General features: G+C 34.1%; 2 protein-coding genes across 2 annotated transcripts in view; both read left to right on the top strand.

Annotated features, from left to right (window-relative positions):
• LOC102801293 (ethanolaminephosphotransferase 1-like) overlaps window positions 1–15832 on the top strand; it is a 47003-nt gene extending 31171 nt beyond the window's left edge. The window contains exons 7-10 of the mRNA XM_006819286.3: window positions 6115–6295; window positions 7499–7681; window positions 8956–9029; window positions 13866–15832. Of these exons, the coding sequence (XP_006819349.1) occupies window positions 6115–6295; window positions 7499–7681; window positions 8956–9029; window positions 13866–13908 (481 nt within the window). The 3' untranslated portion in view covers window positions 13909–15832. The remainder of the gene's footprint in view (window positions 1–6114; window positions 6296–7498; window positions 7682–8955; window positions 9030–13865) is intronic.
• Window positions 2275–3190, top strand: LOC144356272 (uncharacterized). The gene is made up of 3 exons (XM_085493196.1): window positions 2275–2300; window positions 2421–2567; window positions 2791–3190. The coding sequence occupies exons 1-3, from the start codon at window positions 2290–2292 to the stop codon at window positions 2858–2860; spliced, it is 228 nt and encodes a 75-aa protein (XP_085349322.1). The 5' UTR covers window positions 2275–2289; the 3' UTR covers window positions 2861–3190.
• Window positions 15833–18087: the final 2255 nt, after the last annotated feature.

The following is an 18087-nucleotide window of genomic DNA, read 5'->3' as shown; positions in this document are numbered from 1 at the left end:
TTCTTGTGTCACTGTTATCCAACAATGCGACAACTGCAATTTCACAAGGGAGTGGTGCAGTCAGCCTTTGATGAACAAGACACCTGCAGGAAACCTTCTCCTCTCTGCATCCATTTTATTTGCAGGTGGGAATGCAGGAAAAATCCTGAAGGTTTTAAATTTTCTGAACTGTCTATCAATTTCAAAGCGAACATTTTATCACCATCAAAGGAAGTATCTGCACCCAACGGTGTTGTCGGTGTGGAAATCAAACCAAACTAAGCTAATGAAGCAACTTGATGATTTCTCACCATTAATCATTGGAGGAGATGGCAGAGCTGATAGCCCTGGCCACTGTGCAAAGTATGGATTCTACACCTTTATTGAGTTACAAATGAATAAAATTATTGATGTCCAATTGGTACAGGTTTGTAAACTCGTATTATTATATTATAAATAATATTGTTGCACTAATCAACAGTTTGTGAACACTGGAGTGAACTGTTGAACTATAAGCATTATTTATTTTTTGTTTTTGTTTTGTTAGTCAAATGAGGTAGATAGTAGCTATCACATGGAAATTGAAGGGCTGAAGAGAGGCATTCAGTTTATCCAAGATAATGCAGAGATTGGGCAGATTATCACTGATCGTCATCGACGAATTGCTAAATACATTAGAGAGGAGCTTCCAGATGTCACCCATCATTATGATGTATGGCATATTGCTAAAGGTAAAACATACTTTATCATGAATAATTTGAATTTGATATGCATGTACATTTGTATGACTTGGTAAACCTGGGGGTACAGAAAAATATGCAAGGAAACTTCTGCATAAGCAGGTGATTTTAAAGGGACAAATAAAGTAATTTCATAAGCTATATTAATTGTGTCACTGTGTGTATATTCCAGCAATCAAGAAAAAGGTGAAAGATTGCAATAGTGTAGGGCTTTGGAGGAGTAGCATCAGTGTTCGAAATTAACTGAAAATCATAAAAGGCCCGAAGGACCTATGTCAAATTGAAACTGTAGGTCCTTCGAGCTAACTGTAGGCCCTGATATTTAACAAACAAAGACTAAACGGATAATACAAGCTTGCAATTGCAAAACCTTTATTTACTAATTAATCAGATGTATTATCTGCTGCCTCAAAGAGGTCATCATTTTTTTCATTGTCACTAAACTCATCAAAATCTTCAGAAAAAACACTATCATGATCACTGGCCGACTCTGAATCTGACATGCATTTTGCATCGTGTTCACAATCATTAGCGTCAGCCTCAGCTTCTACAAGGATCAATTCTGCTGCACGATCCTCGACAAGGCCGGCAATACATCACATTGTTGATGTTATCAATAAGTAACCAGTTTTTGAACTCCGCCTGCCAGCTAATTTGGAATGTGCGTGGTTTACGCCGAGACCGTTCGTAGTTTTCAGCGTGTTTGATGCAAATCAAAGATGGCGGAACATAAAATGTAAGCGTGATTTCTATTGGTTTGAATCAGAGGCTTGATCGGCCTACAACCAATCAGATCGTTTGTTACAGTCCCACGTTCGGCGCATTTCGCGATCATTCGGCAAGCTTGAATTATGACTCGTATGCCCAGGTCGATGAGTGATGCCATTTGTTGATCAAACGTGCAAGAAAACGCAATTTTGAAACAATTCTGGAGTTACTATCGATATTTATTATATATTTGGTCTTACAATCATCCTAAATAATGGAACGTTGTTTTTTTTTAAATATAAATTTATGGTCGGTCACAAGGATTGATGGTTTTTCACAGCTCTAGGCCCTTTACACCCACTGTCGGCGTGAGGCCGACGGACCGGCGTTAATTTCGAACACTGAGTAGCATTGTCAACCATCTTTACTGGAGTGCAGCATCTACTCCCAGTGGCAAAGAAGCACTAATAGTAGAGAAGTGGAAATCAGTGGTGAACCACATTCAGGATGTACACACTGGTCATGGAACCCTTTTTCCAAATTGCACACATGGATCACTAGAAGGAACCGGCAGAAGGGAGTGGTTAAAACCAAGTAAGTTCCCATTCCCTGCATAATGCATATAAAGACAAAGCAATACCAGAACAACATACCAAACATTTTGTTTATTCTTTGTTTCAATATTATTTTACCTCCCTAAGATACAAAGGCCAGTGTGAAGTTAGAGGCAATAATAACCAATGCATCATTATGTAAAGATGTGGGGAAATCATCAACAAGGTACCAGACATACAACCTGGAAGGGTTTCACAGTTTAATTAATTAGTTTGCCCCCAAGATGATAGCTTATTCTTATCATGGAATGAACTCTAGGTATGTAACTTATTATTTACAAAATAATAGTACTTGTTGAAAAACTGGTAAAGACTAATTTCCCAGGATACACCTTTAATTGATCGACTACCGTATATGTATTATTTGCAAAAAAAACAGGTTGTTGTTGGCAGCATTACACTACAATGAAAATAGTGACAAACGACAGGCTGTCACAAAGACTGGTGAAAAAATGTTCAGCATCAAATACCCCAAATACAAGTGTGGAGACTACATTGTAAGGAAAGTAAATACAGAAAATGTAAGGTGCAATAATCATAGTACCGTATTTGTTCTGTTAGTAGTGCATGTGCTTATTCTCGAAATGAGTAATATTTTAATGTTTCAGTATACAACTACATTGTAATGCAATTTTCTGTTTATACATGCTTCTACTGGAAATGTACTTCAATAGAGCATGTATGATATGATTCTTTATGGTTTTCTATCTCCTATTGTTGAATCAAAATGCTCTCATTATAATTTACAGATTACGTAGAAGAGCTCTTCAACACACTAGACTTGTATGTTGGAGGAGATTGTGTATTACATACACTTGATGATGCACCCCTGCCACTCAACAGCCAGTATGCCCACCCTGACAAAGCCTCGGCAGTCCATCGCCACACTACAAGATTCACCTAACAGTGTAAATACATTTCCAGATGCTGCAACAATTATGCTAATAAAAAACACGGCTACGTTACACAGTTCACAAATTTTATTTAGACTTGTGATGAACAAAGAAATATGACAATGTAAACATTGGATTGTCTGTACATGTATATGAGGAAAATAATGTGAATAAAATATAATTTGTACATGGATTACTGTTACTATAGTATATGGTTTTAATTGAGTGAAACTGTGTGACAATGAAAAAAAGGAAACACATCTTCAGATTTTGGAATCTATGAAAATCCAAGATTTGGTAATTTAAGTCCTAAATAATTCTGACATAAATATTGATAAATCTGTTACTGCTCACTCTGGTAGTACTGTAGTCTTTTTCAAGGAACTTCAAGTATCCCCTCGTTAACCTGTGGAGGTTTAGAAATTAAATAAGGTCACAATCTTTATTTGGTATTTGTTTATACGTAATTCATTCGTTTTATGATGCATCTTTTTTTACTATAATAAAGGCAACTATTATTATGTTATATATGTTATATATTTTGTTTGAATTATGGATGAAAAAAAATATTAAACACATGTACAATTAGTACATAAGTATAAGCAATTGCCACCCAATCCTCTCAAACTATTATTCGAAAAATAATTAATTTTTTTTTCTTCATTTTCTTTTTATAATATGTCAATTTTATTTCACCAAACATTTTTCAAATTTACGTTTAAAATTTTGAAACTTGCCGATGTAATGCACACCCGCGCTTCGTGTGAAGGGAAGCCAGGTCAAAACATTGGGCATTTTACGTGTGTAGAGCAGCCCACAGAGACGTCGACCGATCCCAACAACCTTATCAGAAATGGTTGATGGTGGAAAAAAAATAAGAGTTTCATTTGTGCAAAAAAAAAAAAATCAAACGTGATAAAGTAAAACGCCGATGATATTCAGGCCACACGAGACACTCGCGCCTTCGACCATGAACGAAAATCCAATATGGATGCCAATGCACGTTTGAACGAAGCAGGCAATATTTCTGAGGAAATTCACGATCTAAGTTTATCGAGCATAATAAAGAGTTCACACATACCTCTTTGAAATTATCGATAAGATATTTTATAAAGAGTAGTAAGCTCAACTAGAACAAAAAAAAACTAAAACTTCTTACCGACTCGAAAGTTGTCCAATGCCGAGGTTCAGCGATAGTTTACAAACGTGCGCCGAAGACTGTGACATTACTGTGACCAGCTACACCAGAACGGACATATCTCGCATCTAACTCAACCCCATGCAACAAATTTGATATCCAAGTGTTCAATATGGCCCGTTCTTCCTCGACGAACAAGTACATAAGTGACAATTTAGTCAAAGACGAGAAAACTGCACAAGAAATTTGCTTTATTTACACGTATCGGCAATGCGAGCTGCCCAGCAACTTCCCCTTCTGACGTCACAAGGGGAATTTCTGTATGCAAATGAGAAGCTAATGAGGAGCCTCGTTTTAAAATACAAAAAATAAAGTTGCTGTAGACTGAGTTCAAAACGCATTTTTTCACTTAAAAAAATAATTTTTGCTTAGAAACATAAAAATTAATAATATTTATGTATTAATTGATAATTTTAGGCGTGAAAATAGCAGCCATTTCACAGGCACTTTAAATAAATAAAAAATGTAAATTCGTAGACATAGACAAGGTGTAAAATGTAATCAGCTATTTTATTCGTCCGTAATTTGTACAAAGATATTAATTTTTGTAAGCGTATAAAGCATTTCCGAATTAAATGTTGTAATTTCTTAAACTCAAATTATCAATAATATTATAAAAACGTAAAATGTAATAGGAATTTGCTTTATCTGTAAAGTGTAAAAAAATATTTTTTACTGTAAATGGAACTTATTTTATTTTATTTCCTGTAAAAACGTAAAATGACGTTTTTAGTTTCTGAAACCTAAACCAGCTATTCCCCCTTCCCCCCCCCCCTCTGTTAAGACAGATACATTTGACATTATGGGATCAGATAAAATTCTCAATTCCAGAGGTGTATGCCATGACTAATCACGTTCAAACTCTATATAAACATCTTACTGCACATATGCACATTAATTTGTTTGACAATCTGATTCAAGATGGCTGAATGGTGGCCATGTTAATGTTACAAAGACATCAAAATAATTTATTTCTGCAGTTACAAACCCAGATCTAGTATATATGATTGGATGTAATGTTTTTTCCAGATCGTTTTCAAAATAGCCGAATACAAATACTACCTTGAAGCCATGTCTTAAACATACATCGACTGATTAAACTTTCTTACTACATTACATTTATCTCATTTTCTGATTCAAGTTGGCCGAATCATTTTAGTTTTTATTACTATTTAACAAACGTTAACTGTCATGTTATGTATATTGACTTTGATGTTCACTTCAGTTTTTAGCTCCGCTGTCGACTTTGTCGAGCGGAGCTTATCATATGAGTGATTGTCCGTCGTCGTCCGTGTCAATGTTTTACTTTTTCGACTTCTTGAAAACTACAAGCCTGAATGCTTTGATACTTTGTGTATATGTACCTTGGGTATACCTCTCTCAGATTTGTTCATTTCATGATGATATCTTCAATTCTCTAATTTTGGTGAATATTTTTGTCATTTTTGATAAAAAGTGATATTTTCGACTTCTTGTTAAAAACCGCAAGTCCAATTGCTCTGATATTACATATATAGGTACTACATGTGGACCTCTCTCAGATTTGTTCATTTTGTAATGATATCTTTAATTCTCTAATTTTGGTGAATATTTTTGTCATTTTTGGTAAAAATTGATATTTTTTTCTTGTTAAAAACCACAATCATTTATGGTGAAAAATGATATTTTTGAATTCTTGTTGAAAACAGCAAGTCCCATTGCATTGATACTATGCATATTGTTCATTTTCTAATCATATCTTCTGTTCTTTAATCGAAATGTGCATCACTAACAGCGGAGCTATCTCAGCCGAGAAGCTGCTTGTTTTTTTTGTTCTTGCATATCAATACATGTTCTAGTTGGGATGTGAATTGTGTTGCCTGTAAAACCAATAAAATTCTGCAACTTCTGAAATCCTGATAAAAAATATTTCAAACATCACTACTGGAAATGAACATTTGATTTGTGTGATATAATACTTCATAGTATGTTTGGCTTCACAGGTCGTACAAAGACAGATCTGGAAAAATGCATCCATTTACGGAAGCTATGCGTCCATTGTTTTCCACAATTTTCCTCTTCCTGGTTGCCACTATGTGGGTTCATGGATCAACGTACGATATCCTGGAAGAAGAACCAAGAATTGTATTCTGGGCAATAGGAACCATGTTTTCAAATATTACGGTGAGTTTTGTTATCATTCTAGTCAGCTGCTTTGCATATAGCATCATAAACACCGACAATAGCATCATAAACACCTACAATTAAAGTCGTAAACACCGACAATAATCTCATAAACACTACAATACTACAATGTCATAAACACCTACAATAATATCATAAACACCTAAATTGTTGTGAACACTTTCAATAGTGTCATCAACACCTAAAGTGGCCAAGATTTGCTCATCAGAAACTAAGCTTGGTGGAACCTTTTGTTTTACTCGGCCTGGTTGATAAAATGTTAGCCAAAATTCTGTTTATCAAAACAAACAAAATTTGTTAGATTGAGAATGAGTTAGACAAGATTTCTTTTATCATTGTGTTTAGTAAGACTTGGGAATGTCACTCCATCAGTCAGCGTCTTCATGCTGAGAACTCAGAATTAGTATTTATCTCACTCCATCAGTCAGCGTCTTCATGCTGAGAACTCAGAATTAGTATTTATCTCACTCCATCAGTCAGCGTCTTCATGCTGAGAACTCAGAATTAGTATTTATCTCACTCCATCAGTCAGCGTCTTCATGCTGAGAACTCAGAATTAGTATTTATCTATATTAATACTACATTCAACAGCATTTAATACACACTAGAGATTACAGGCATATCAAAGACAATGCGTAACATTTCTTGTAACTATTTTGTAACTAATTTATCAAAACACAATGTACCATATTCATTCGAAACTTCCAATAAAATGTAATAACCTGGTACAGTAAAAATCTGTGAGATTTTTTTATTGAGATTGCTCTGTATGTTGTAATATCAGAACAACTGATTGCCCACATTGCTTCAAATAGTACAATGTACCTGCAGACAACAGTTTTCATGTATTTATATTACTTCTATATATAAATATGTCAGAAATATAGACATTATCTGTCGGTAATTAGCAATACTTTGCAGAAAAGTTGGAAATCAGTTCTGATTTTACAATATTCAGAGCATTCTTGGTGGTTTTCACTGTAATATTTTCTAGGGTTTTGTACATCTATAATATAACTTGTCTTTGAATATTCACGCATAATCTCACACATAGAATATTCAAAACAATATTTGAATCCCAAAACATTTTTCATGAAGACAAACTCGCAGTTGCATGTCTTTTATTCTCTCCTTTTTTTGATTAAAGAATATATAATGGAAAGACTTTTGTAATATTTACAGTGTCGACTGATAGTCTCACAGATGTCAAGTACAAGGGCAGAATTATTCAATGGTTTATTAATTCCATTTATGCTGGTACCCGCAATAAGTCTGGCAGTGCCGATCGGTATATACGAGTTATACCTGACATGGGCATTAGCGATATTTCTCACCATTGCACATCTGCATTATGGTGTTTGTGTGGTAAGATTATTATATTTTCTTTGCAGTGCTAATCAGTTATACTACTACAATAATTCTATGGTAACCACCAGTTGTCATGGTTTTTGACTCACGTGTGCGAAGCACAAAAAGGGAGTCTTTGCAGTTAGTGTGTCTGTCTGTCTGTCTGTCTGTCTGTCTGTCTGTCTGTCTGTCTGTCTGCTTTGATTAGGTTTTGGTAAAAATCCATGCATATTAATAACCTAATTTGCATGATAATTAGCTGATTTTTAGCTGTTCCATGATTGTTCCACTGATTTCTGAAGAACCACTCATTGGATTTCGACACATAGATGCTCTGAACTATAATGCGCAGATTTGATTAGTTTTGGGTAAAAATCTGTGCAATATTAATTACCTAATTTGCATAATTATTAATCGATTTTCGGCTTTTCCACTGATATCTCAAGTACTAATTGTCTGATTTGTTTTGGGGTAAATATGTGTGCATATTAATTACCTTATTAGCATAATTAGTTAATTTCCAGCTTTTTGCCTGATATGTCAAGTACTGATCATCATATTTCAATGAGACTTGCTACATAGATCTTCTAGGACTATGCAGAGACCTGATTAGTTTTAATTGGATATTAATTACCTAATTTGCATAATTTTCCACTGATATATAAACAACCACAAATTGGATTTTAATGAAACTTTTAAAGAGAACTATGCAGAGACCCAATTAGTTTTTGGTAAATACTTATGCTTATTAATCACCTAATTAACATAATTAACACTGATATCTCAATTACTGATCATCACATTTGAATAAAATTTGGAACATAAATGCTCTAGGACAATAGACAGGCCCGATTAAATTTGGGTTAAAATTTGTTCATATTAATTCTCTAATTAGCATAATAATTCATAATTTTGTTGTTCTGTTCTGTTCATATTAGTTACCTGATGTACATAATTAGTTTTCAGCTTTTCCATCAATATCTCATGTACAGGTAATTTTGAATTAATTTTTAATGTGTCTTCAATACTCTCAGCACACGGGAGTTCTTTCTAAGCTTTCTTTGATTAATTGGTTATCATTGAGTGACACTGACCTAGTTAAACCTCAGTGAAATATTCACTGCTATAAAATTTTGGAATTTTCTGCAAAAGTCATGAATATTTGTCATTAAATAAAATCGGTTTACAGAATGTGCAGAATCACAGGTTTCACTGATGTTTTTTGTGTTCATCTCTTTCCTTGTGTCTTGACAGAGCTAAATCTTATTGTTTGTTGTTTGTTTTCTCCACAGGTGCGGCAAATGTGCGATCATTTCAACATCAACTGTTTTACAATCACAAAGAGGCCACCAAAAAAGAAGGAAATGTAAGATGCCCTCATTGGCATAATATCGCTATAGTAACACTACTTAAGAAATACAACTTTCTTGCACTATGGATTTTTAACATCTTCAATCAGTGGGAGACTCTGACAGTTGCATTGTGGGTGCTCTACCTTCCTGAGGACGTGCTAATCTACTGAGGGTGCTCTATCCTACTGAGGGCGCTGTTCTTTACTGCTGCCAACATGGGGCTCTCCACAATCCTATACTAAGTTTCACAGTGGAATTATTAATCCTCTGTTTCCCAACAATACATACATTAATCTGACTACATAATCTGACTACGTAATCTGACTACGTAATCTGACTACGTAATCTGACTACGTAATCTGATTTCAGAATTTGACTACGTAATCTGACTTCGTAATCTGACTACGTATTCTGACTGCGTAATCTAACTGCGTAATCTAACTGCGTAATCTAACTGCGTAATCTAACTACGTAATCTGACTAAGTAATCTAAGTAATCCGACTATTTATCTGACTACATAATCTGACTTGTTTTTGATGGCCAAGGTCAACTTATGTCATCCTCCATAAGTAAACTTGCATTTTTTTTTCAGATTGTATATTATGTCCATTTAGTCTAAAATTAACAAAATAAGTGGAAAATAGAAAACAGTTAAATGTGGAGCGCCCTCTACCTTTCACTTGTGTTTGGACACGAGAATACTTTGTTAGATTTCTGGTGTCCAATCAGGTCAATAGTTTGCATGGTGGGATGATTTTTACCATGCTTCAGTTTTTTGTAAAATGTTGTTGGCCAAAACATATTTTTATTTTAGGTCCCAGTTTCTATATTAAGTTTTAAATAATAAAATTTGTTAAATACTGGCAAAATAAATACATAAATCTTCAGTCATTATAAAAAAAAATTTAATAGAAATAGAAAGTATTCGTTATTGTTTTGTCAATTGGTGATAGGCTATCAGGATGACGGTTGCTATGCATTAGGCATCCGTTGCTATGCGTTGGGCATCCGTTGCTATGCGTTGGGCATCCGTTGCTATGTGTTGGGCATCCGTTGCCATGTATGTCTACCACATTGAGTGCAACCAGTTAACTATAGTATAATGAATATTTTTGTTGTTGTATTGATTCTTATCTCCAATTATGTTCTGTTGAATATAAGGGTGTCAGTAAACGATGTATCAGTGTCTTCACTTTTCTCCATGTGATCAGCCTAAAAAATTATTTTGTTTCGTGATGATTTTGAAATTAAAGAATTTTTATCTTTAGCTTTGAGTATTGTGAATCCACTAATAACTTAATTACCCAATGATTATAACGGTAAAATGCAGAAACAGTGAATTATGACAAAGCAGTACGCTATGTTTACAACAATCTTACCAGTATTTATACCTCTATCACATTCAATCAATTCTGTTTTCAAGTTTTACAAAATAATTAAATACTTTGATAGGCAGTTTTTGTCAACAAAATGAGATATTAATTCAGTTGTTCATAGCTTGATTATTTTATAGGTTATCAAATTTTATACTTAAAGTGCAATATTAATATGGCATTCCAGAGAAAGAAACTAAAAGTGAAATTTTCTCTGCTACTTAATCCTTGTACAGTCATGAATATTACACCATGAGCAAAATTTCTTGTAATGCTTCCTGTTTGCTAAAGTAGTTTAACATTTTAATGAATGGTAAAGACATACAATGTGCTATTAGATCATTGATATATCTATGTTAATGGAAACCCAGTTACCGTAAATGCATTAATTATTCACTAGGTTTTAATTTTGCTATTTTCGCTGATAAGTAAAATCTGCCAAAATAAATTTATGGAAACATGTAAATTACCAATAAAACTCATTGTTTTCTTGTTAAATTCATGAAATTAAAACACACTGAATATGCTCAAAGCATCAACATGGTGTAAATAAATGTTTTTACAGTAATTGTTATTCAGCACCTGTGATTTTTTTACCTTTAATCACGACATTTGCAGTGGAGTTTACTTGCAGTAGTGCTCTATTAATCGCCATAGTGACTAAAATAAACTGTATGTGAAAAATTTGAAATCCTCCCTTCATATTGGTTGATAATATTCATGTCAATATCATCACAGCATTAAACATGGGAGGGACTTTATTACTGGAATATGAATCCCATCTTAGTTTATTAATATACTGTAGAACTGGAATTTTTAACATGTAGTTATTTTCACGGAATAGAATATAGTGGCAAGTCATTTGCATGTCCATGTTTCATAAATACTGGAATCAAAAATAGATGTTTTTGTAAACAATTAACACATTTTTTGTTAGTCAGGATGAAAAACTTTGTATAATACATACTTGTCCAGCAAAATATTACAAATGACATGTAAAATCCTGATGGACATTCAGTTTTTTTTTTTTTTATTCAAATGTAATGATTTTTAGCACCTTGTGTAACAGCGTTATATTTTGATAAATGACAACGGCGTTTTGGTTTCACAACAATGACATTTCTGTTTCACAACAATGGCCTGATACAGCGCATCAAAACAAAAAATATACCAGGCAAACAAAATATTTGCACATGTCCGTCTGTTCCACTGATATCTCAAGAACCATACATCAGTTTTTGATGAAACTTTGTGCATAGATGCTCTGGGCCAATGCACAGATTTGATTAGGTTTTGGTAAAAACCATGCATATTAATTACCTAATTTGCATGATAATTAGCTGATTTTTAGCTGTTCCATGACTGTCCCACCGATATCTAAAGAACCACTCATTAGATTTTGATGAAACTTGGCACACAGATGCTCCAAACTAATGCGCAGATTTGATTAGTTTTGGGTAAAAATCTGTGCAATATTAATTACCTAATTTGCATAATGATTAATCAATTTTCAGCTTTTCCACTGATATCTCAAGTACTAATCATCACATTTCAATAAAACTTGGAACATAGATGTCATAGGACACTGCACAGACCTGATAGTTTTTAGGGTAATATGAGTACATATTAATTACCTAATTTGCATGATTAATTTATTTTCAGCTTTTGATATTTCAAGTAGTGTAATCATCACATTTCAATGAAATTTGGTACATAGATGTCATAGGACACTGCACAGACCTGATAGTTTTTAGGGTAATATCAGTATATATTAATTAGCTAAATTGCATAATTAATTTTCAGCTTTTGATATTTCAAGTAGTAATCATCACATTTCAATGACACTTGGTATATAGATGTCATAGGACACTGCACAGACCTGACAGTTTTTAGAGTAATATGAGTACATATTAATTACATAATTTGCATAATTAATTTTCAGCTTTTGATATATCAAGTAGTAATCATCATATTTCAATGAGACTTGCTACATAGATCTTCCAGGATTATGCAGACACCTGATTAGTTTTAATTGGATATTAATTACCATAATGTCCCACTGATATATAAAGAACCACAAATTGGATTTTAATGAAACTTTTAAAGAGAACTATGCAAAAACCCAATTAGTTTTTGGTAAATATTTATGCTTATTAATCACCTAATTAACATAATTAATTAACACTAATATCTCAATTACTGATCATCACATTTGAATAAAATTTGGCACATAAATGCTCTAGGACAATAGACAGGCCTGATTAATTTTGATTAATATTAATTCTCTAATTAGCATAATAATTCATAATTTTTTTGTTCTGTTCTGTTCATATTAGTTACCTGATTTACATAATTAGTTTTCAGCTTTTCCATCAATATCTCATGTACAAGTAATTTTGAATTAATTTTTAATGTGTCTTCAATACTCTTAGTACACGGGAGTTCTTTCTAAGCTTTCTTTGATTATTTTTGCGTTAGTGTTTTTCTCTGTTAATTTCACTAGACTCTATACCTGCATAAATAATTTCCAGTTCTACAGTACCGGTAGTTGGATATATCATTATATATTACCGGTAGTTGGATTGTATTAAGTTAACTTCTACCTCATTATAGTCATCATAGTTAAATATTGAACTAGATTTTATATCAGTATTGAGAGAAAAAAACGATCTGTTTTAGTTTTTTAGTTTTGATCACAGATTGCTTTAACAGTTTGGCATGGTGGCCTGACTGCAGTTATAAAAAGTTTCTGTCACAATGTTTTTTTGGTGGTCATGTCATTTTGTGAGTTTGATGAATAAAAACAAATTGTTTATTTCTGTTTCTGCACTAATGATATTCTATAAATCAAGACATTCTCTGAATATGGGAAGCTGTCTACATCAAAGACATTACACTGTTGCTTGGCAACACAGACATTATTTTGTAAGAGCTTTATTCTATGTCAGTTTAATAATAGCTGCTGCAGGTCTTCTTTCCCAGAATGCATTGCCACCGTAATAGCTATACAAACAAAAACATTACTTGTATTGTCAAAAATAAAAGTAACATATGCCTAATTCTTTGGCCACACTAGATAGTTGTTACCAGCTACCTACCACCAGTCAATAGAGCATTATTGTGTTTAATAGTTATCCTTCCTTGGTTTAGTAGAAACTATCTTAATCTTTAAAAAGAATGTATATTCTAAGCTTGATAATTTATCAGATGAACCCAAGTTTTCTATTTTATAATCTTAACAATATTGGTTGCATAAATTGTAATAAATATATTGTATTAAAATTCATAAAAAAATATGGTTGTCCCACATGTATATCATTGGATTGTGTCAGAACATATTTTGAACTGGACACTTACATTACACTGAAACCATCAGTTCAGAATGTATGGCCGGCCGGAACACATTCATCACATCAAAGCTATCATCAGCTGACTTGAGTTATCATGATCGTCATCTCGTTCTTCATTTCTTGCAGAACACCACAAAGTGCTTCGAACATTGAAATGGACATTGCATAACACTGAAATGGAAAACATCTTTGTGTGTTCGTAAGTCATCGTGTCAGACCTGTTCAAATCATTTCCACACGTGACACCAACAACATTCATTGCCGTGACCCACCAGTAATTATCATAATAATCACTGTGGAACAAAGACTCTGACCATATTGCTTGCTTCATCTGAACAATCATTTTTAATATGAATCAAATCATGTCAAATTTTTTGTAAATTATTTTTCTCATAAATTTTTTGCTATCAGTATTACGTGTACTTTGAGATAGTGATACTTGAAAGTTATTGAAGTTTTTGATAAGGACGTGTGAAATGTACCATTTGCAACCATATATTATTTGCTTACCGTTTTGTTGTTGGGCAGCATGGCATTGTAGTTGGTGTCGCCGAAAACTGATTTGAATAAAAATGGCTGACGCAATGACCATGTCATGTTATGCCATCCATTTCTTTAGGCGCATTAAGTTTTTTATATAGCAAAGGATGACAACATCTTGTCTTGTTATCAATTTCACAGTAACTAGCCATAAGGGTGTTTGTATTTCACAAACATGCTCATAGGCTATGTAGTTGATTTTTATCTTTCTGTAAAAACAATGCATAGAGGAACATAATCACGAGGAAAATTAACAAAAATATCATGCGTAATGTGCCACATGTTTGTAAAGAGTGCCACAAAGTTGTGGAAAACACTAATGCATCATGGGAAGGATTCTGTATGTTCGTTCATAGAGATAGAGATTTGAAACTCATGAATATGCTTTGAAAGCAATGTCTGATTTTTAACTCGCAGTGGATGGAACAAATGTGTAGACTCTGTAACATATCTTTTCTAACATGTTTCAAAGATATTTTCATGATCTCATGTTCCAAGAATTGTCAGTTTACCTTTTTTGCGTTTTGAAATGCGAGAGTCTAAAGTATTTGAAAGATATTAAAATGTTGAAATTCATTTAATTAGAAACAGGTCCCATATGTGTATATGACTTGTTCATATTTTTATCCAACGTTGAAAAATACTGAATTAAAAAAAATCAGACAGTTAAATTTATAGATTGTCTTTTGTGAATACTGTAGGATGGTGTGACTGCAATGAAAGTGCCCCATTGTTGTCTCTTTTATTGTTTTTGTATTCATTGAAATGTAATATTTAATTTTATTTTCTGATGTAACTTTAAATGTTGAAATAGTTGCATTCTATTTTGGTGAATGTGGCTCAATTTATAAATAGGTTAAGATTTGGTTAGCTTGAGTACCAAGTATCTCATCATATACAATCTACATATAGCTAATTTAGCTATATCTCAAGTTACCTAATGTACAAAGTAGCTAAATTAGCTATATATCAAGTTATCTAATGTACAAAGTAGCTAATTTAGCTATATCTCAAGTTATCTATTGTTTAAAGTAGCTAAATTAGCTATATATCAAGGTATCTAATGTACAAAGTAGCTAAATTAGCTATATCTTGAGTTATTCAATATACTAAATTATTGAAAATATATTTCACAATGTTTTCTAAGAATTTATTATTTACCAATGGGTTTGGTTACAATAATCTACGAACAGGTAGTGTCAATAACAACACTGGCGGTGTCAACAACAACGACACTGGTAGTTGTCAATAACAACACTGGTAGTTCTGACACCAAACAGAACAAATTTCAAGAATGCTTTCAATGCAACCATTTTTTATACCTTCGTCATTCTCAGATAAATTTAATTTTTTTATTCAATTGAATTTTACATGAACTGTTTCCACTGTCTCCATGTGCTATGTATTCACTACTATTACAGGGTTCCCCTAAAATTGTAATGAGCAGGCCCAATCAAGAAATTAAATGGTTTAAAATTAGAGTAGACGTCTGATTAGCCTGCAGTAAATTTGTAATGTGATTATACTGTGAAAATAAAAATAATTGTCAAATACGTGTTCTCTTGTGGTGTAACATTGTAATCAAGATGTTTCTATCTTCATCTTTGTACCAGCCAAAGTCTATGGTTGTGGGATCTCCTGCTTCCAATGCACTTTGCAAACATATATCTGGAAGTTAGCTCTCGCCTTTTGACACAGTCCAGTCACACGATGAGATGGCATGCAGTGTAAGTAGTATACAACGTTGGGCCACAAATGTTAGCAATGGAATTATTTGAAATAACACGCTCTTTGTCTTTGACTCTAGTCTAAGTCAGAGAAAAAAACCCATACATGTGCAAGTGTATGCCAGCTTAAATGTAAAAACCCTAAACTTTCCATGTTTTAGGGTGATTTACATTTATACGTCCAGTGATTTAAGCATTGAGATTAGGACTAAAGTGAAGTGAAGTAAAGCTCTAGATGTATATTGACACCTAACAGTCACATCGGTTATGAGTTAGTGGCATTGTTTGGACGATACAACCAACAACAGAGGATTGGCTGCATACCAGATACTGGATGGTCAAACCAGACTGTGTTGAAACAGTGGTTCATTTCGTAGACAGAATGGTGAATATATATATACTGACAAGAAATTTACAGTCTGAAAACCTTTGGCTTACAGAAACGAGTTTTTGAAAAGTTGCAGTCAAGTCCTGGCTATTATTTTAAGGAGAGGTTCTTCAGGATTCTGACCGAGATTTGTCAAAGCAATGGGTTCATCATTAGGGTGTTCTGTACAAAGGCAGCTATGGAGTAGTGAAACAAAGCAATGGGTTCATCATTAGGGTGTTCTGTACAAAGGCAGCTATGGAGTAGTGAAACAAAGCAATGGGTTCATCATTAGGGTGTTCTGTACAAAGGCAGCTATGGAGTAGTGAAACAAAGTAATGGGTTCATCATTGGGGTGTTCTGCATAAAGGCAGCTATGGAGTAGTGAAACAAAGTAATGGGTTCATCATTAGGGTGTTCTGCATAAAGGCAGCTATGGAGTAGTGGAACAAAGCAATGGGTTCATCATTAGGGTGTTCTGCATAAAGGCAGCTATGGAGTAGTAGAACAAAGCAATGGGTTCATCATTGGGGCGTTCTGCATAAAGGCAGCTATGGAGTAGAGGAACAATGCAATGGGTTCATCATTAGGGCGTTCTGCATAAAGGCAGCTATGGAGTAGTGGAACAAAGCAATGGGTTTATCATTAGGGCGTTCTGCATAAAGGCAGCTATGGAGTAGTAGAACAAAGCAATGGGTTCATCATTGGGGTGTTCTGCATAAAGGCAGCTATGGAGTAGTAGAACAAAGGAATGGGTTCATCATTAGGGTGTTCTGCATAAAGGAAGCTATGGAGTAGTGGAACAAAGCAATGGGTTCATCATTAGGGCGTTCTGCATAAAGGCAGCTATGGAGTAGTAGAACAAAGCAATGGGTTCATCATTAGGGCGTTCTGCATAAAGGCAGCTATGGAGTAGTAGAACAAAGCAATGGGTTCATCATTGGGGTGTTCTGCATAAAGGCAGCTATGGAGTTGTGGAACAAAGCAATGGGTTCATCATTAGGGCGTTCTGCATAAAGGCAGCTATGGAGTAGTGGAACAAAGCAATGGGTTCATATCATTAGGGTGTTCTGCATAAAGGCAGCTATGGAGTAGTAAAACAAAGCAATGGGTTCATCATTAGGGTGTTCTGCATAAAGGCAGCTATGGAGTAGTGAAACAAAGCAATGGGTTCATCATTAGGGTGTTCTGCATAAAGACAGCTATGGAGTTGTGGAACAAAGCAATGGGTTCATCATTACGGTGTTCTGCATAAAGGCAGCTATGGAGCCGTGGAACAAAGCAATGGGTTCATCATTAGGGTGTTCTGCATGAAGGCAGCTATGGAATAGTGGAACAAAGCAATGGGTTCATCATTAGGGTGTTCTGCATGAAGGCAGCTATGGAGTAGTTGAATAAAGCAATGGGTTCATCATTAGGGTGTTCTGCATGAAGGCAGCTATGGAGTAGTGGAACAAAGCAATGGGTTCATCATTAGGGTGTTCTGCATAAAGGCAGCTATGGAGTAGTAGAACAAAGCAATGGGTTTATCATTAGGGCGTTCTGCATAAAGGCAGCTATGGAGCCGTGGAACAAAGCAATGGGTTCATCATTAGGGTGTTCTGCATGAAGGCAGCTATGGAATAGTGGAACAAAGCAATGGGTTCATCATTAGGGTGTTCTGCATGAAGGCAGCTATGGAGTAGTTGAATAAAGCAATGGGTTCATCATTAGG

This window comes from Saccoglossus kowalevskii, chromosome 18, assembly GCF_978046115.1.
Source record: "Saccoglossus kowalevskii chromosome 18, keSacKowa6.1, whole genome shotgun sequence".
NCBI classification, from domain to species: Eukaryota; Metazoa; Hemichordata; class Enteropneusta; family Harrimaniidae; genus Saccoglossus; species Saccoglossus kowalevskii.
This window is presented reverse-complemented; position numbering and strand designations above follow the sequence as displayed.

Coding starts and splice junctions, on each gene's coding strand:
- LOC144356272 (XM_085493196.1), top strand. Junction 2,568..2,790: donor GTAAATACAGAAAATGTAAG/GTGCAATAATCA, acceptor TATAATTTACAG/ATTACGTAGAAGAGCTCTTC.